The sequence below is a fragment of the Passer domesticus genome, chromosome 7, assembly GCF_036417665.1.
Source record: "Passer domesticus isolate bPasDom1 chromosome 7, bPasDom1.hap1, whole genome shotgun sequence".
NCBI lineage: Eukaryota > Metazoa > Chordata > Aves > Passeriformes > Passeridae > Passer > Passer domesticus.
The window spans coordinates 45,005,401-45,022,346 of record NC_087480.1 but is presented as its reverse complement, the minus strand read 5'-3'; the positions used below and the strand labels follow the sequence as shown (position 1 = coordinate 45,022,346).

General features: G+C 40.1%; 1 protein-coding gene across 7 annotated transcripts in view; it reads left to right on the top strand.

Moving 5' to 3' along the window:
- The first annotated feature begins 11,676 nt into the window (after positions 1-11,676).
- PTBP2 (polypyrimidine tract binding protein 2) overlaps positions 11,677-16,946 on the top strand; it is a 44,718-nt gene continuing 39,448 nt past the window's right edge. For 5 of the 7 annotated variants that reach the window (XM_064428168.1, XM_064428167.1, XM_064428165.1 and 2 more), the window contains exons 1-2: positions 11,677-11,834; positions 13,341-13,371. In XM_064428168.1, the coding sequence (XP_064284238.1) occupies positions 11,827-11,834; positions 13,341-13,371 (39 nt within the window). In that variant the 5' untranslated portion in view covers positions 11,677-11,826. Of the gene's footprint in view, positions 11,835-12,581; positions 12,604-13,340; positions 13,372-16,946 lie in introns of those variants that run through there. The other 2 variants (XM_064428170.1, XM_064428169.1) reach the window with 2 other exon arrangements.

Here is a 16,946-nt window from a genome sequence, read left to right as displayed (position 1 = left end):
GATCGCTATTTGGATCACTTGAGGATGGTGATGATAGATTTGGGGTGTTCCACTTAATGTCCTATGTTTTAGAGGGACTCTGATAGTCTCTAAATCAGTTAAAAGTCTTGATACTTGTATTGCTAAGTTGATGTTTCAGATCAGTTTAGTGAGGCAGCTCACACACCTTAGACATCTTAGTACATCAGACTGGCTGTACTTCCAGGACTGAAATGGTTTGAAAATTATCTTTCTGACCATGAACATCGAGATCATTATATTATTTACTGAAAAGTGGTCATATAGGGTGTAAAATCACCACAAGGGAAGGAGCCTGTAACTGATCAGAATCTTCTCAAATACTTGGGAATTCAAAATACAATTTTTTAAGTCCCATAACATTTGCATTTTAATTCATTTCTTGAATGGGGTATTTTATTGTTGCAGATAAGAAATTCAAAGGCATGACTGTCCAGTCACCAAGGACCTCCACTGTGTGTGTTACAGTTTGAAAGGTAACATTGTGGTTACATTGACAGTTTTGGACTCAACTCTAAAGCTCTTTTTCTTCCTCAGCTACTGCACTATTGTTCTCGTGACTTGAAAGAATCAGTTTGTCTAACAATAAGAATATAATAATCATAATTATTATTATAATATGTTTTACAGAGGACAAGTTAAACTTATTTGATACTGGTATGGTATTTGTGATCTGTGGATGAAAGGTTATGCGTTAATAAAACTTCACATCTTGTTGCAAACCTGTCCAAAACAGTGCTTCAGTCAAACCTGCTTGGTTTGCTTGTGTCCTTAAAGAGAGAATTGGAGCAAAAAGAAAACAGAAGACTCTGAAAATCAGTCCTGAAGCTTTTGTTGGCTTTGCCTTTTTGTCACTCTTAACCTGCACATTAATTAATGCATTGTCCAGCTGAGTATGGTTTCAACAGGGCACTAAGAAGCAACAGGGCAAATAAGAAGCAAGCTGAGGGCTAGACACCCTCAGATACTGTAATGGCAGCCTGGTGCTTCCCTGTTTACTGGAAATAAAAATATGTGGTGTCTGAGTAAGAACTGTTGTGTACTAAAATTTTCCCTTTAACTCAGCATGAGTGACTGCTGTTTCCCTACTATTAAGAACTTGCCTTTAGCAGTGTTAGACAATCAAAATCCAGAGTTTTTAGGGTTTAGGTCTGGTGGTCCCTGAGCTTGAAGTTTGAGATTATCGCAGCAACATTTTGATTGCTAGGAGTGAAAATCAGTGGAGGGCAATTCCTGCCTGAACTAAAATAATAAGACAGAGCTGAAAAAAGGACTGTAAAGATAGGTAAGCAGTGTCTCTACAGCTTTTAGAACCATGTTTGGGCAGAGCCATATTTTGTTCAGCCTTTAATCGAAGCGAGCTGCCTTGCCTCAGGTTGGGTTGGAGCAGGGAGATCTTTAGTGTCTCCAAATACCCTGTTCATCCTGTCTAGCACTTGCATGTGTCAGCAGCCCTGATCCCTTCTCACTCCTGTCAGAGAGTTCATGTGCCCTGAGGCCAGGGCTTAGCTCTGCCGGCCCTTGTGCAGAAAACAGGAGGGATATGACTACCCAATCCCCTAGAAAACCTGCACCAGCACTGCAGCAGTATTCTGATTACTTGCTACAGGATGATGGCTTCTACTTTACATGCTCTGTGCCTACAGTGGTTGTAAACTATCAATTTTGCCCTTTTAAAATAATATTTTACATCTGTTAAGTCACTACATTAGACAGCAAGCACAACATTGGACTGATAGCTGAACTAAGAAATGAGTAAAGAAATACAGACGTGTAAATTTGACACAAAGATGATTGCTCTAGTCCAAGCCATGAGGAATCAGCCTATCACTGGACTGCATCTCATACTGCTGATGGTATTTGTTAAAAGTTGCTGCTATTCACGGTGGACATTGAGATGATAGCTGCTGTTTATTCTGAAAATGCAGATATCTTTGTTGGGTTCAAATATTGCAAAAGGTTAATGAGATATTATGTCACAAGTGGCCAGAAATTCTCTGAAATTTGCAAGCAGACGGTTTGTAATGCAGTGTGACAAGCTGCTCTTGTTCTCCAGCTACATCAGCACTCCTAAAGGACAGTAGACTACACAGAAGATTACTCTTGAAATTATAAAGTAAATTAGATTTAGGGATGGCAAACTGATTTTTTTAAACAATATCCATCTGGATACATAATGAATTTAAGAACAGAATTATTTCTGACTTCCATCTCTAATCTGTTGCTCTTCTACTCAGCACCCATTTTCAAATTTGCAATGGGTTGTTGTGCCTTTTACCACTTAACATTTCTGTAACTCTTCATGCTGCATATGAAAGAAAACTGTATCTGTTTTGTATGGTTGATAGAGCAACTTAAAATTTTTTAATGGAAACTATAATTTAGTCTAGAAAAGAATATATCGAACCTCAGAAACATTGGGATTTTTCTCTTATTTCCAAATTGAAAAGACAAGAGTTAGGTTGACAAGGAAAGTTACTGAGGTGCCTTGATCTGTTGCCCATAGTCCACCATCAGTGAAATTTTTGTTTGCTGTCACAGGTCAACTTTAAATTACAGCTAACATATAATGAAATTTCTGTGGAGCATGAGGAATAGAAAAAAAACCCTTCAAAACATTAGTTTATGGATTGCTTTCTGGTGCTTTTTTAACCTTGCAGCCTAAGGCATGATGGATCACTAATTCTGCCTGTGATAAGGATGTCTCAGTTTCTGATTATTCAGGCACTGTGTGCCACACCAGAGCTGCAGGGGTGTGCACCTCTCCAAAAATCTCATTTGGAGCATGGGAGGACGTGTACCAGTCCCAGCCTGAGCAGAGCCTGGGAAGGGACTTTGGGGTTTTCTCCACGACTAGTGTGAGGCTCTGGCTACACTGCTGGGAGATTTTTAGCAGCAGAAAAGCTCACCAGTGCCTGCAGTTTAGGTGCCTGGCCAGGGCAGCCCTGGGGACTGTGTGGTGGCTGCAGGGGTGGCAGAAGGGAGGACACTGGGCTGTCCCCAGCGTGGGCTGCTCTGTGTCAGTGCCCACAGGGCTGGGCCCTGCGGCTGCTCCGGCTTCGTGGGACACCTGCAGCCTGGGTCAGGAGTTTTGGGTTGGAGAGGCAGTGCTGCAGAAAGGTTTTTACGTGCAGCTACTTTGGCAGATCATCTTCAAATGGTCTCACAAGGTATTTGTATCTTTTGCTTAAATTCTCTGAGAATTGCTATCTGCAGTGACTGCAGTGAGTGAAAAGACTGTAACAGCAACTGAACAGGTCCTGGCAACCTGGATTTCTTTTCTGCTATAAGCAAAACCAGTACTCACAACTACCTTCTACATGAAAACAACTTCTACTTTTCGTGGTCATCTTTTTGGTTTTTTTTCTAAAATGCAAACCCCCATCCCAGCTAAGGCTATTCTTAAAGAACTTTGTTTATAGGTTGTGTCAGTTGGGTCAAATTTGCCTCCTGTGTATACATATTGAGCCTCCCAGTACTGCACACCACAGAAATCACAGGTCTGTGAAATTGATATGCTAAAAACTATTTCAGCTGAGTAGGTCTGAAACAGTAATGTTGTCTACAATATTTAATACAGAAAGATGCTTAAGTGATCTCAGTTAAATTTGCTGGTAGACAAACAGACCAGTGGGAAAAGTATGTACAGTAAAGCAATTAAAAACCAGCGTGTCACAATGCATTCCCTTAGCTACTTTTTCCTAAGGGTATTTCTTATGCCCAAATCTTAAAGTGAGGAGTGTGTGAGGACAGCATGAAAAGATAATAAGGGAGAGGGGAGGGCACACTCCCTTGTTGAGTGTTTTTGATGTAGGAACAGTATGAAGGTGGTGGTACTATTGTAGGTTCATTCAACCAGGAGTAGATGACTAAAATGTTGCTTCCATGAGTCTCATGGGTAAGAGATGAAGTGGCCACTCAGGAAAGCAACTACGTATTTTATCTGCTAATTTCTGAATTTCTTAATTTAAAAAAGACTGCATCTCCCCAGGGTGCTTTGAACTCCAGTGCCTTGCCCTGCAAATAATTCTGGCTTGCTGCTGGCTTTGGGTCAGCTGCAGCTCACTCACAGTCCAACAGCTTGTGTAGTGCCCCAGCAGCCAGGTTCTTTAAATGATGCTATAGATCCACCTCCCTGCATTGCTCAAGGAAACACTTTAACAGCAGTCATCTTCAAGGCCATGGTGTTTCAGCGCGGCAAAACGAACAAATTGTCTTTTCATTGTTTCTTTTCTAAGCTATATAGAGGCTATTTACTTTGCTTGTCACAGCTTTGCTTCTATAGCACTTCCCTGTAAAGCTTTTGACCAGCAAGCACTCCATGGAATGTGCCAGTCAGAAAACATCTGAATAGGCATTTCCATCCTGTAGAAATCATCCAGATTCCAAAAATCATACAATTATTAACTGGGAAAACATACTGAAAGTTTGTAATTTCCTGTCTTTTAAGAAAAAAAAGGGAATTCCATGGGAAAATCATTCATAGAAATACTTCCATCAAGCTCCATTTCATGGACTTACATCTTCAAAAATGAATGATTTCTTTTTAAGTCAGCAACTGACTACCCAGAGAGAAAGAGTATACTGACACAAATACTACTTATTGATTCGAATATTTTGATAATATATTTTAATAACTTTCTGAAGATGATAAGGATTTTAAATAATACTTATTCCTCTTGTAAGAGAAGAAGCATTGTTCGCCTCTGTAGTTAATGATGGTGCAGTTATTTCTCTCTTTAGGAACACCCTATTTCCCAAGGAAATACTGCTTTCAGTTTTAGCAATGGTTTATTGCTTTCAAAGTTTTCAGATCATTTAAGAGATTTCATTTTCAAAGATTCTCACTCTAGAGGAATGCCCCTTTGAGGATTTCCTCACAGAAAGAGGTGTCTGCTTTGAAGATTTTCATTTCTTAAAAAATAGTCACATTTCTGGGGTGTCCTCTTTGAACACATTTTCTGTATCACTTAAAAGGTTTCCATTTTAAATATCTTTTGCCACCATGGACAGCATTCACTTGAAAATATTTTTCCTCTGTGATATTCTTTTTGATAATTCATACAGTCTTGTAGGAGTCCATAAAATAATCCCTATCAAAAAAGCCCAGGAACATAATGCTGTTCCTACATGAGGTGCAAAAGCATGTGGAAGAACTTAGGATAGGACGTTATGAGAGCACAGTTTTGGAAAAATTGTACAAAAATAATTCCATTTTCTAGCATCAAAGGGTAAAGTGGAAAGGTGAGCTCATCTATCACTTATATGGCCTTTTAAAAATTACTGTGAGACACTTTTTACTCCTTTTAAATTATTTGAGTTCAGAGTTCAAGTTCTGGTATTCCTGAAATCAATAGCAAAAGTCCCATTTCAGTCTAGCCGTGCAAAGAATATTCTTTGAAATTGCTATGAGTTTTCTTTCTCTGTTTGAGAATGTATTGCTTTAATTTACTACTATATTATTGGAAATTTGGAATCTTTTCCTTGGTGTTTATTTTTTCTAAAAATGTGTTCTCCATTACTTTTTTGATCACCATTTTAATAATCATAATTATCATATCTGTAAAACTAGGCAACCTCAGAGCTTGTACAAGACTGGGCTCATTGTGTATATTACATAAAGTCTTCTGTGTGATGTTGGTCTGGGAGTTCGATAGAGGGCAAGTCAAAATTAATACACCCTTAAGTTAACATCTAAGCCTAGTTTGGGGATATTTACTCAGGCTGTGGCTGAAACCTCTGGCCTATCCTTGCTTCCGTCTGCAGGGCATAGGGCAGGAAAGGCTCCTGGACTGCAGATGACACAGGAGGGCTGAGGTCTCAGGGGGTCTCTGACAAAAATGACTCTAAGTATGTCGAGATCTCTTCAGTGTAAAGTAAAACCAGAAGAGTTTAGATCACCTGCAGCAGTGGATCTGCTTGATTTGGCAGAGGAACAGAGCAAAGTCCCCCCACCAAACAGGTTTATGGGATGAGGGGGTGATGTTTGCCACCGCTCAGACACCGGTTGGTCATCACATACTTACTGGGACAGACTGGTCTCCCCTTTGCACAAAGCTACCGATTGCCAGGGCAGCACTGCACTAAATGCTGCAGCTCCATTAAGTTAGTCATACCCTTATATGTGTATCAATAGCCAAAATTTAGGCAGCTTCACTTCAGAACAAAAATTAAAATAATTTTGAAATCCCTAAATTTATTCCTTGTGTGATCCTCAAATGGAGAACCTTTGTTACCTGAACACTGATTGGCAAAGGCTATTGTAGTAATGAAAGACTCGCTAAGAGCTAAAGCCAGGTTTTTGTTGATTGTGGGTCTTTCATGTAACCCACTCACGAAAATAAGCATTAAAGATTGATTTTGAAAGCACAGTGCTTAGAGATTTTTTTCCTAGGTTTGGTGACTGCCTGGCAGGTGGGACAGCCCTGCTGTCTGCAAATGTAATGATCAAGGCTGGTAAAAGCACCACCATTAAGGGAGCAGTCCTTAATGCAGAACTGGCCAGTCAGGGAAAAACTAGGTTTCACTGTCCATTGACTAAATTACTTTAGTAACGTATTTGGAGAACAATCATAGTTTTGGTGTCAGAATATTTCACCTGTGGCTTGTGGAGGACCAGGCCAGCACTCAGACAGCTGCTTGTGACAATAGAAAAACTGTTACATTTTTTTTTTAGATTCAGAAGTAGAGAAGTTCTACCCTTTGTTTTATAACATCAACAGACACTTTTGCATTCAGAGAAAAAAAAAAAAAGAAGAAGAAGGAAAAAAGAAAAAAATTCATATAACTTCGTGCCCCTGACAGAAAACAGCTGCAGCCATGGCTGTACATGACCCACAACATGATCGTTACTCCACGATCTCTCCAAGACAAAACCAAGGAAGCCCTATGGAATAAAAGATGTTTGCAAACACCGCTGGCACATATTATTTGTAATAAAAAGTAAAACTGATCTCCAGTCCTGAAGAAAGTAAATGTACATGTTTTTAATCAGAGTGATAGAAAAAGGTGAATTTGCTGTGGAAAAGAAATTTCCAGGTGGATATTCTAGAAGCTAGAGAGAGAAAGTGGGCAGACAGATAATAATCTGGTTGTCATGAGCAGACCTTTGGACACAAACGAATGTTCAGTTAAGTACAGGATGAGCTATGCCACATATTTCAGTGTCTGAAATGGTAAAGAGCAGTAACATTCCCAGCCTGCCCAAGATAAGCTGTCTTTCTAGCAAGGACGCTGGAAATAAAATGTTGGAGAGCAGCCTGGGGGATTCAGGCCAGCAAGACAAGTTCTGACCTGAACTCGAAAAAGAGACATTTATTTAGGGCACTGTGCTTGTAAGAGCTACACAATAGCTTCAAAACTTAGTTTAAGAAAACAAAGTAAATCAACATAGACTGCTGGGAAGAAATGTTGATTAAGGACATTGTTTACAGGAGCACAAAAAGATGAATAGCTACTAATAAATGTTGGGACTTTGCTCAAAGGCATCTGGGGAATTTATGAAGATGATAAGGACTGGCTTAAGATAGAATAATGTGGTTTAATATAACAAAGACTGGTAAACCAAATGATCAACCTTTCCCATAATATCCCGAGGACCTGTTGTTCTAAGCAACACCAGTTAATGACACTACCATTAACAATTTGGGGAAACTGAAGGACGGGGCTGTTTGGAGATAAGGACAAATGAAGAGTTGTTACTGTGTAAGTGCCTCTAATAACAAGAAGCATCATATTCTTTGAAGGAGTCAATGAGTTTTAGCATAGTCTGATTGAAACAACATGATAATGTTTTCTTAAAAAAAGAATTTGTTGAAATTCTCTGCCTAAAGCTCTTGAGAGAAAATAAGCTGACACAAGATTAACAGGCACATTCTTTGATATATTAATAAATTGTTAATTATTAGTTATTATTACTAGATTAATAAAATAGATTAAATTAAGGACAAGAAAAATGTTCTGTTTTGTTACAATACAGGGAGGTCATTGGTAGTGCACCACAGGGACCTGTGTTGTTCAGCATATTCTTAAATGATCTGGAAAAAAGAGTGATTATCGAGGCAACCAAGTTTGCTGATGATGCTGAATTATTCATGGTAATAAAAACAAAAGCTGACCGTGAAGAATTGTGGAAAGCTCTCATGATACTGTGTGACTGAATGATAAAATGGCAAGTTAAATTCTGTGCTGAAAAATGGAAGTAATATGTGAGAGAGAAAACAAGCCAAAATATAAGTGCAAAATCCTGGAATCTAAATAAATGGCTTTCACACAGCAGAGAGTGCTTGAGTTGTGGGGGGTTCTGTGAAAACACCAGCTCATGGCTCAGTAGGATTCAAACATGCAAATGAGATTGGTGTTATAAGAAAGAAAAATAATATAAAACCAGAAAGCATTTATTATGCACCTATATAAAGCCATTGAGTGTGTAACTTGAATAATGAAAACTATTATGGCCTTCTAGAATAGGATTATGAAAGGTATTAAAAAAACCAAAACAAATCATTGAAAACTGGGAATGACGTCTAACAGAGGAAACATGGAATTTATTAGAACCCCTGAAAGATAACTGGAGACAGCATGACGGAGGTATATGCATTCAAGAACAGCAAGAATAGATACACAGAAAAAAATATCCATCTGTTTCTTTAGAAAAGGAGAACTAGTGGACATCAAAGGAAATTATCAGACAGTGGGCTTGACACAACCCAAAGAAAATATTTTTCAGACAGTAATTTCCTAAAGCGCAAGACTTGTTGCCCTAGAATGCTGCAGATGTCAAAAAGTGCTCAGGCAAACCCTTGGACAAGCTGTTCTCTGAGGGGGCAGACGCTGTTTTATCCCCAGCAACTCCAGAGACTCAGCCTGGGACAATGTACAGCAGAAAATATCTTTGTGTGCTTTCTAAGTCCTACAATCTTCTATGAAGCAAACATCATTAACTACTCACACTGCTACTGGACTACACAGATGGTTATTTATTAGCTGTTCTTGAAATAAAAAGGAAACAACCGATCAAAGCAAAACATCTAAGTGTATCAATGATCAAAGGAAATTATTTAGGAAAGCAAGATATTGCTGCAGCAGTAAGATTACTGTGATTTTAAGGGTATGGAACTTTGAACGGCTGATAATAATATCTGCACTTAAATTTTAGAATAAAATGGATAGTGTATATAAGCCCATGTGCTTTGTAATGTAACAACTGAATGTGGAGGGCTTTGCTCGAGGTGTTTTACTTAATGGTTGTCTCTCACTGGACGTTTCAGCTGCCTTCTGAAACATCTGATGCAGGACTTCAGCAGAAAGTTGACAGCTCTTAAGGACAAGAGGGTGTTTTTTGGGAACAATTTTTTTCCTGACTTGAGAAAGACAAAGCAAAAACACACTCTAGCAACAGAGAAAAGAGAGAACCAGATAAACAGATGATGCTATCACAGTGTTCCAAATGCGGCAGACATTTCACAAGGCGTTCAGAAGTGTACTAAAAATGATCTAATAGTATAAAAAGGCAAAGCTACAGGAAAGTGGAATACCACACTGCATGAACAACTGATCAAGAGGGTGCCATGGCATTTTTACTCCTACCTTTTTTATCCCTTTTAAAATTAAATGCTCTAGGTAAAATCCTGATTGATTATCACTTTTATTGATGCTTTGTGGGGGACCAGAGTTTTGCGGTATAAAGTCATATCTGTTATTTCAACCAGATTTGCAGATTCAGTTCCAATGTTTTCTGCTACACTCAACAGGTACTCCTCAGTCTGCTTTATATGGAAGAGCTTCTAACTCAGAGGATAAACTGAATGAGTATTAGTGAATGTACTTAGATTTTGGTAGGTGTCATGAAAGAAGGAGGAAAAAGAAATATTACAGAAGAAATATTACAGAAGAGAAAATCAGGTTTGAAGATGGCCTACTATGAAGGCAAAGAAGGTAAGCAAATTAGGCAATACAAAAATGCATAAGATGTATTTAGATTTATAAGGGGGAAAAGACAGAAACCATCCCAGTACAATGTGGCATCAAACAGGACTGAAGGCAATGGAAAACAAGAAAAAACAATTATAAACCCAACCTCCAATGGTGCAAAGCCAGAATATACAGGGATTATACTTAGAGAGACAGTGAGAGTAAATAAATAAATATGCCCTGGATTTATGGAGATTGTTAGATGCGCTCCTATATCTCTGATATCTTCAATGTTACTTTCAATCATGATCGTAGTACTTTATACATGCAATCAGGAAAGAATGCTACAACCACGGACTTAAAAAAAACCCAAAACAACAAACAAACATAACAATGTAGAAGGCAAAACCCTTAAAGCATAGCATGTGGCATGATGAGCTTTAGATACAATCTCAGCAAATCAAATATTTAAGTGGGATTTTCTAAGAAACTGAATAATAAGTAATTTAGTCTAGTGGTCAGTGATGGGTGCTGAAGACAATTTCTGAAAGAGGAAGTAGTTGCAGATATCCAAGTGATAATGCCACTTAGGAGAAGCATTATCAGTAAACTGCTGCAGAGGATCAGAGTGGCTCTTCCAGAACAGAACAACAAAAAGTTGCAGAGTAGAATGAGAATTTGTACATGCTCCTAATAGTTAATCCAGTTACTGAGTTATCTGTGGTGTCAATTAGAGGAGGATACTGGAGTATTAAAGCACGCTGAAAATTTTCCAGTTATAGATGTATGTATAGTTTTACAGTTTTTGGTTCCTAAATTCTTTATCAGGCTTCATTGCAATAGTTTTGATGACAGACTCCAAGGAATTTACACTAACCTGAAAGAATTAAAGTGCAATCAAGTAATGGGCTACCGTCTCTAAACATATTTTTGCTAGATCAAAATTTAGAAATCACAGAAGACATTTTGAATACTTTGAAACATTCTTCTGGGTTTGGGATCTTACAGGAACATTTGGATTGCAATTTCAAATTTTCTTTCTTAGTATAAACTCTTCAGTTTGATTTTTTGTTTGAATGCAATCTGGGTCTTCTCATGCACAACTTTTCTAGAAAACCTAGAAGTGTTTGAAACTTTTCTAGAAAACCTGGAAATGTTTGAAAACCTTCAAACATTTGAAGATTTGTGACGAAATACTGAGATCTGGCAAAAGGTAATGAGGAGAAAATGTATATTTTGTAACAGCCACGTATTTTGTACCCTGATGTGCCAGCTTACAGAGAAGCACGGAGACACTTAGTCTGTGAAGAAACAGCCCAATTCACTGCAGTAGTTCCTTTGTACGTTCCTCTTTATTATTTTTATGTAGTGTTAGCGTGATAGAGTCAACAGGTTGTTTTGTGTGAAGTGACAGCGTAGCCGCGGGCAGCGAGCGATGGGGACCAGGCAGGACCGGGTCCCTCTGAGCGTGTTCCCTGAGGAGAAGGGCCGGCACCAAGCCCGCAAACTCTCTCCCTTCAACAAGTGGGGTCCGGGCTGGGCGGCAGGGAATGCCGATGGCTAAGGATCCCCCGACGCTGTCCTGTGGCCCGGGCCGGCAGGAAGGCGCCACGGCCGGCAGGGAAGCCACCGCCGCTCCCGCCTCCCGCCGCAGGCGGGGCAGCCTCGCGCCGCCTCAAGGGCCGGCTCGGGCCGGGCAGCTGAGGGCAAAAACTTCAGCGGCGCGCACGGCGCATGCGCTTCCTGCCGGCGCGTGCGCAGTAGCGGAGGGGGACGCGGAGCGGAGCCCGGCACTCGGCAACGCTCGGCGGTTTCCGTGCAGGCCAGGCCGCCATTTTCTCTTAGCCTCCCGTGCGCGGCTCCTGTCCCGCTGCCCGCGCTCTGTCCTGCTCGGCGATGGACGGGTGAGTGGGCCCCGGGGCGCTGGGAGCCAGCGCGCTGCCGCGCCTCGTGCCGCCGGTCCGTGGTGGCACCCGTCCCGGCGCCGGGCGCTCGCTGGCTGTTGGCGGGCGGCTCCGAGGGTGTGGGTAGCGATGAGCTTCCCGCCGCGGGACAGCTGAAGCCCGAGGCCCCGCACGGGCTGGGAGCGGGGCAGGACGGGCTCAGCCTCTCCTTAACGCGGGCCCCTCTGTAGGGTCCCCCGTTCAAATCGCCCAGGGCCTCGGGCTGCCCCCCACTTAAGTGTAGTGCCCGAGACGCCGTAGGGAAGGGGCAGCCCTCGTCTTGCCCCCCAGAGCCTCTCGCTCCGTCCTCCCCCCCTTTGGCATCGCTCCTCTGGCCAGGGGCTGAGGAGGGGCGCCTTGCAGGCTCGGGTTTGTTTTGGAGCTGGCTGGAGGGGAGGAGCGATGCCAGCAGGAGCCAGACGTCGAGCTCTTTTGTTTTCAGAAACTGCCTAATAAGCCCTTCGGCTTCCCCCCCTCGCCAGGTGGAGAGATGCCTTTGTATATACAGTGGACCGGCTGTACAAACCAAAGAAGGGAAGGCTGGAAGCAGTCGGCAGCATGGGACAGAGGGCTGGGATGGGCAGGCACTACATGCCAGGCCTGCTTTTTGTTGCACCTGGGAAGCGGGCTGCTGGATGTGGCCTTCGTCAGTGTAAACACAACAGCTTTCAGCTTCCAAATCTCCTGTTAGCTTGGTTACTCTGCTGCAAACAGAAAAGCCATCTCTTTGGTATGCTTTAAGCATATAACCTTTCAACTGTGAGAGTTCCCAAGGCTTTTTATGGTTGTGGTTATATAGCAGGAGTTACAAATCCTGTCTGACAACTATAATGAGTACTACATTGTGGAATGCTCTCCCATATTCTTTTTTGTGTGTATGTTTGTGGACTGAGGTTTCTTTTAGGATTGTGGTATACACTGTGAGTGGTGATGTCACAGCCTCTAAGGAAAAGATGTACCTTGACATACCTGTTGCAGTGTTTTTCATAGGTGTACCTCATTAAATTTCATATAGGTGTAGCTGCCAATGTGTTGGGGGTTTTTTCCAAGCTAATTAAAAAAAATATATATTGCTTTCTGCTGTTCAAAGAGTAGGTCAAACAAAGGTTCATCTATGAGGTGTGTGAGAAGTTTTGTACTTACTTTTAAATTACTCTGTTTCCACCCTGTAATCTCACGTAGTCCAGAAACCCGAGTTTTCTAAATAAATTTCCTGGCGGTGCTGCTTTGGAGTAACATTTACTTGAAAATTTGTGCTCTTTGGAAAGGCCTGTAAACTGTGGGAGCTCAGTGGCTTTTTAAAGTTTCTTTTGTATTTCAGTCCAATGTGTTTTTGAACATAGTTTCTTTCTCAGGGAACTTGTTGCCTGTTTGTTTCCTCACAATTTTGTCATTACAATACATTGAAAAGTTGGGTTTTGAGGATAAATTGCTTGACTTATGTTCTTGTTTTTTCTTTTTTTGCAGCATTGTCACTGATGTTGCCGTTGGTGTGAAGGTAGGATGTACACTTAGCAAATAAGGGGTAGTGTGCTAATACAAAATGAACTACTTTGAGCATCAGTAGTTGCATGTTGGGATATTTTAACTGGTCATTGTGAGCTGATATCTAGTCAGCCGTGTATGCTTTATTAAACAAAAATCCCTAGAGGTGAATTGGAGCCTCTACACAAAATACTTTTCTAGGCACTGAACTGTAAACAGTGGCTCTGGACTAATGTAGTGTTGTCAGCTTCTTACTTTAAAACTTGATTTATCATATTTTTTTTCAAAACAACACTCCTGCATTGTTGCATGGGGCCTGTAAAAGTCATACTTTCTCTGTCCCTCCCCCTCGTTTGTTCAAAACAGCTCCCACTGAAGTTAAAAAAGAAGTGACTGTAAAGAGGACAGAAAAATGGGAGCTAGAATTTGTTTTGTAGACACAGAAGTGGGTGTTTGCTTTGCTGTAGCTTTTATTTCTCAAGTTCAGTTATGAATTTAACATACTTTTATAACAAGGAGAGGGCCTCCAAATAGCTGTTAATTTAGTATTTATTTTGCTTTTTTTATTCAAATCTATCACAGGAATTAGATCAGTGCTCCGTAGTAGCAGAGTGAGAAATAATGTTTATGCAAAGGGATATGGGACAAGAGAACTTCAATGAATGTGTGAGAGCAATTCTATTTCAGTGGTAGAAGCAGAAGTTTTTTAGTGCATACAGTTAACTCTTCACATTTGCTCAGGGACTTTGCAGCTTGTGCTGTGTACCTGCCTTTGCACCTGAAGCTGATCAGTGTTAACTGCTTGCTAAGCCCAGCTTTGTCTAGTAAGGCCCAGTTGCTCAGATTCAGTATTGGTCCTGCTGGATTTGGACTAGTTCTCATACAATACAGCCAGCCTGTAGATACAGCAGCTGTTCTGTTAGATCTACCTGTATAAAGTTTCTGGGTAAGCGTGCCTCTAGGAAGAGCTGTGAGAAGTCAGTTCCATGGACTCTGGGCCCATCCAGCTCCATGTGTTCGTGCAGTGTTGGAGACAGGCTTAGACTCGCTCTCTGAATCGTGAGGAAAGTGCAGTTATTAAGGTACTTCCGTGGGAGCTAATCATAATAGAAATGCTGACATGATTATTTCTCTGATGCCTGGGAGGACAAAGTGTTAACTGATTCAAACTTAGCAATGTATTTAGTAGTTTGGAGGGATACCTGAGGATGTTCTAAGTCTTTCAGCAGCAAACTGTGCTCCATGTACACGGCTTCAGGGCAAAAAATAGAAAATCAATTATTACCCTTAGTAATTTTTCTTCTTTCTAGCGTGGAAGTAGTTTCAGGTAGGCCATGTATTACTTGGATCTTGAATTCTAACATTTCTCACTTCAGGAGAAGTAAATGGATTCAGTATCCCTTTTACTCTTTACTGTGAGCAACTTCAATCTGAGAATTTGAGTGGTATGTCCTAAGTGGGTAGTGCCATTTTGGAACCAAATTTTAAGATACTAGCCAGACAGTGAAATAAAAATGCTTCAGATGATGTAACTCCTTTCTTCTGTTGATTGTAGAAGTTACATTATGAATGTAAGAAAGAAGGCAAGACAGGTGTATTGGAGGCAGTGATTAAAAACTACAAGGAAAAGCTCAGAAGGATCAAAAAGTTGTGCTTTTTGCTTGTAAAAATGGACTTGCTGTCTGGTTTCTGAAAGAAAACAGTCTGTGCATAGAAGTAGTGCAAATAAATAAGGATTATGATTTCCTGAAGAAAGCTGTTAAATATGGGAGGAACAAACTGGATTTTATTCTGGAGCTTCTCTAATTATCTCAAGATACTGCTAAGAAGGGAAAATGGGATTTCTGTCTAATTGAGGCATACAGTGTGCATAGTGATGTCATGCCAGCTTCACTCAGGTTTTGTGGAAGGACAAGTGAAACACTCGTCCTTATGGTGACTATTCATTGCTCTTGATGGACTGATGTTTTCAAAAAGTTGAGGAATGCTTTGCCTGTCAAGTGTATATAAACAACTGGGATCAGTCATCTGGCCTTCTCTTGGAAGTTTGCTTTTTCATGAAGTGCCATGGGAATGTGTAAGAAGTAAGTTTTGAATCCAAGGAGTTGCATTAGCAGTTTTAATGCTCTTCCAACACTGCTTTTATTGTGACTGGGTAGTCATGGTATGTGGGCAGGGGTTTACCTGTGAAAAGTTACCTTATTCAGGATATTTTTTTACTTGATGCTTTCTGAGATTTTTCATTTAGAGTGTATATGCTAATCACTTGCAAAACATGTTTGTGGTATATTCAATTATACTTGGAGAAAGGGATGGTGATATGTGAGTCTTCTGTTTGGAAAATTTGCTTTATTTTATCATCATCAGTCATGTCAATACAAATTTAAAAGTTGTATTAACTGTTATCTGGCTGGGTGTTCTCTTAAACAGCAAAGCACACATGTTATATTTTTAAACCCATTAGTAAAAGAGTAAGAGAAGTTAATTACTGTAGTCTGGGTATTGCCTTTGAATTAAAGGAGGGCTTTGTAGCTTAGGGGACTGCATGTGGTCAAGGCAAGTATAAAGCAAAAGGAATGCTTTCTTATAATGCTTTAGTAACAGTTTTATAATTGGAGTTATCTACAAATGAGGGATACATTTGAAACTGTTACCATTTATTTGTATTGTATACTTGATCTAAATTAAAACATTTTTGTTCATTTGAGGTTCAGTCTTCATTTAATTTACATGTTGAGTCACCAGAAACCAATACAAAACATAAAACTTAAAATGGAGATGGCAAAAGTGATGAATACAACTTGAGAACTTGGTTTACAGAGTAAAGATGGGGATTTGTGCAACTCAAAATATGCAGTGGGAACACGCTTCCTAGCTCAAATCTGTCAGAAGAGCAGCATGCTTTAATTTCTGAAACCATTAGAATATGTCACAACCCAGTCATCTTGTAAATACAGATGAAATAACTCATACTTGGTTTGGTCTGTAATGTCTTGTTTTGCTTACCTAGAATTCATGGAGGCAGGGAAATGTCACTGCACACAGTTCAGCCCTTACATTACATTTTGCAAAATAATGCAAGAGGGGATGAGCTTTAGCTCTCTGTCTGGTGCTGATTTGTGCACTTGCATTGTATATAAGCAGTTTGTGCAAAGTATACTTGCACAAATAAATGAGAGTTAAGGATTCCAGTAATGGTAATGTTTACATAGTTCATCAATTTCAAAAAAAGTCAGTTCCCTGGAGAAATTCTATACATTTTATAGATTTCTTTGTGCATCATTTCAAAAAATTATTATATGAAGTGTTTGCTTTTCTTTTTTAAAAAAGTATATTGGAGTTGCTCTGTTCTTATTACATCAGGTCCTTAGTTACTCTCTGGTTATACAGTTTTGAGCATCAGCATCTAATAACTGTACTTTGAATTGTTCTCTTGTGTTCTCTTTACATTACAATGCTTTACTCTTGATAAGTGATACTTGGTGTGGTAGAGCCTTTTTCAGCCATTGGATATATGAAATATATAATGTATCTTTCCTGTGGAGTAATTAAAAGAATCTTTGGAGGGATATGAAAACATGGTATAAG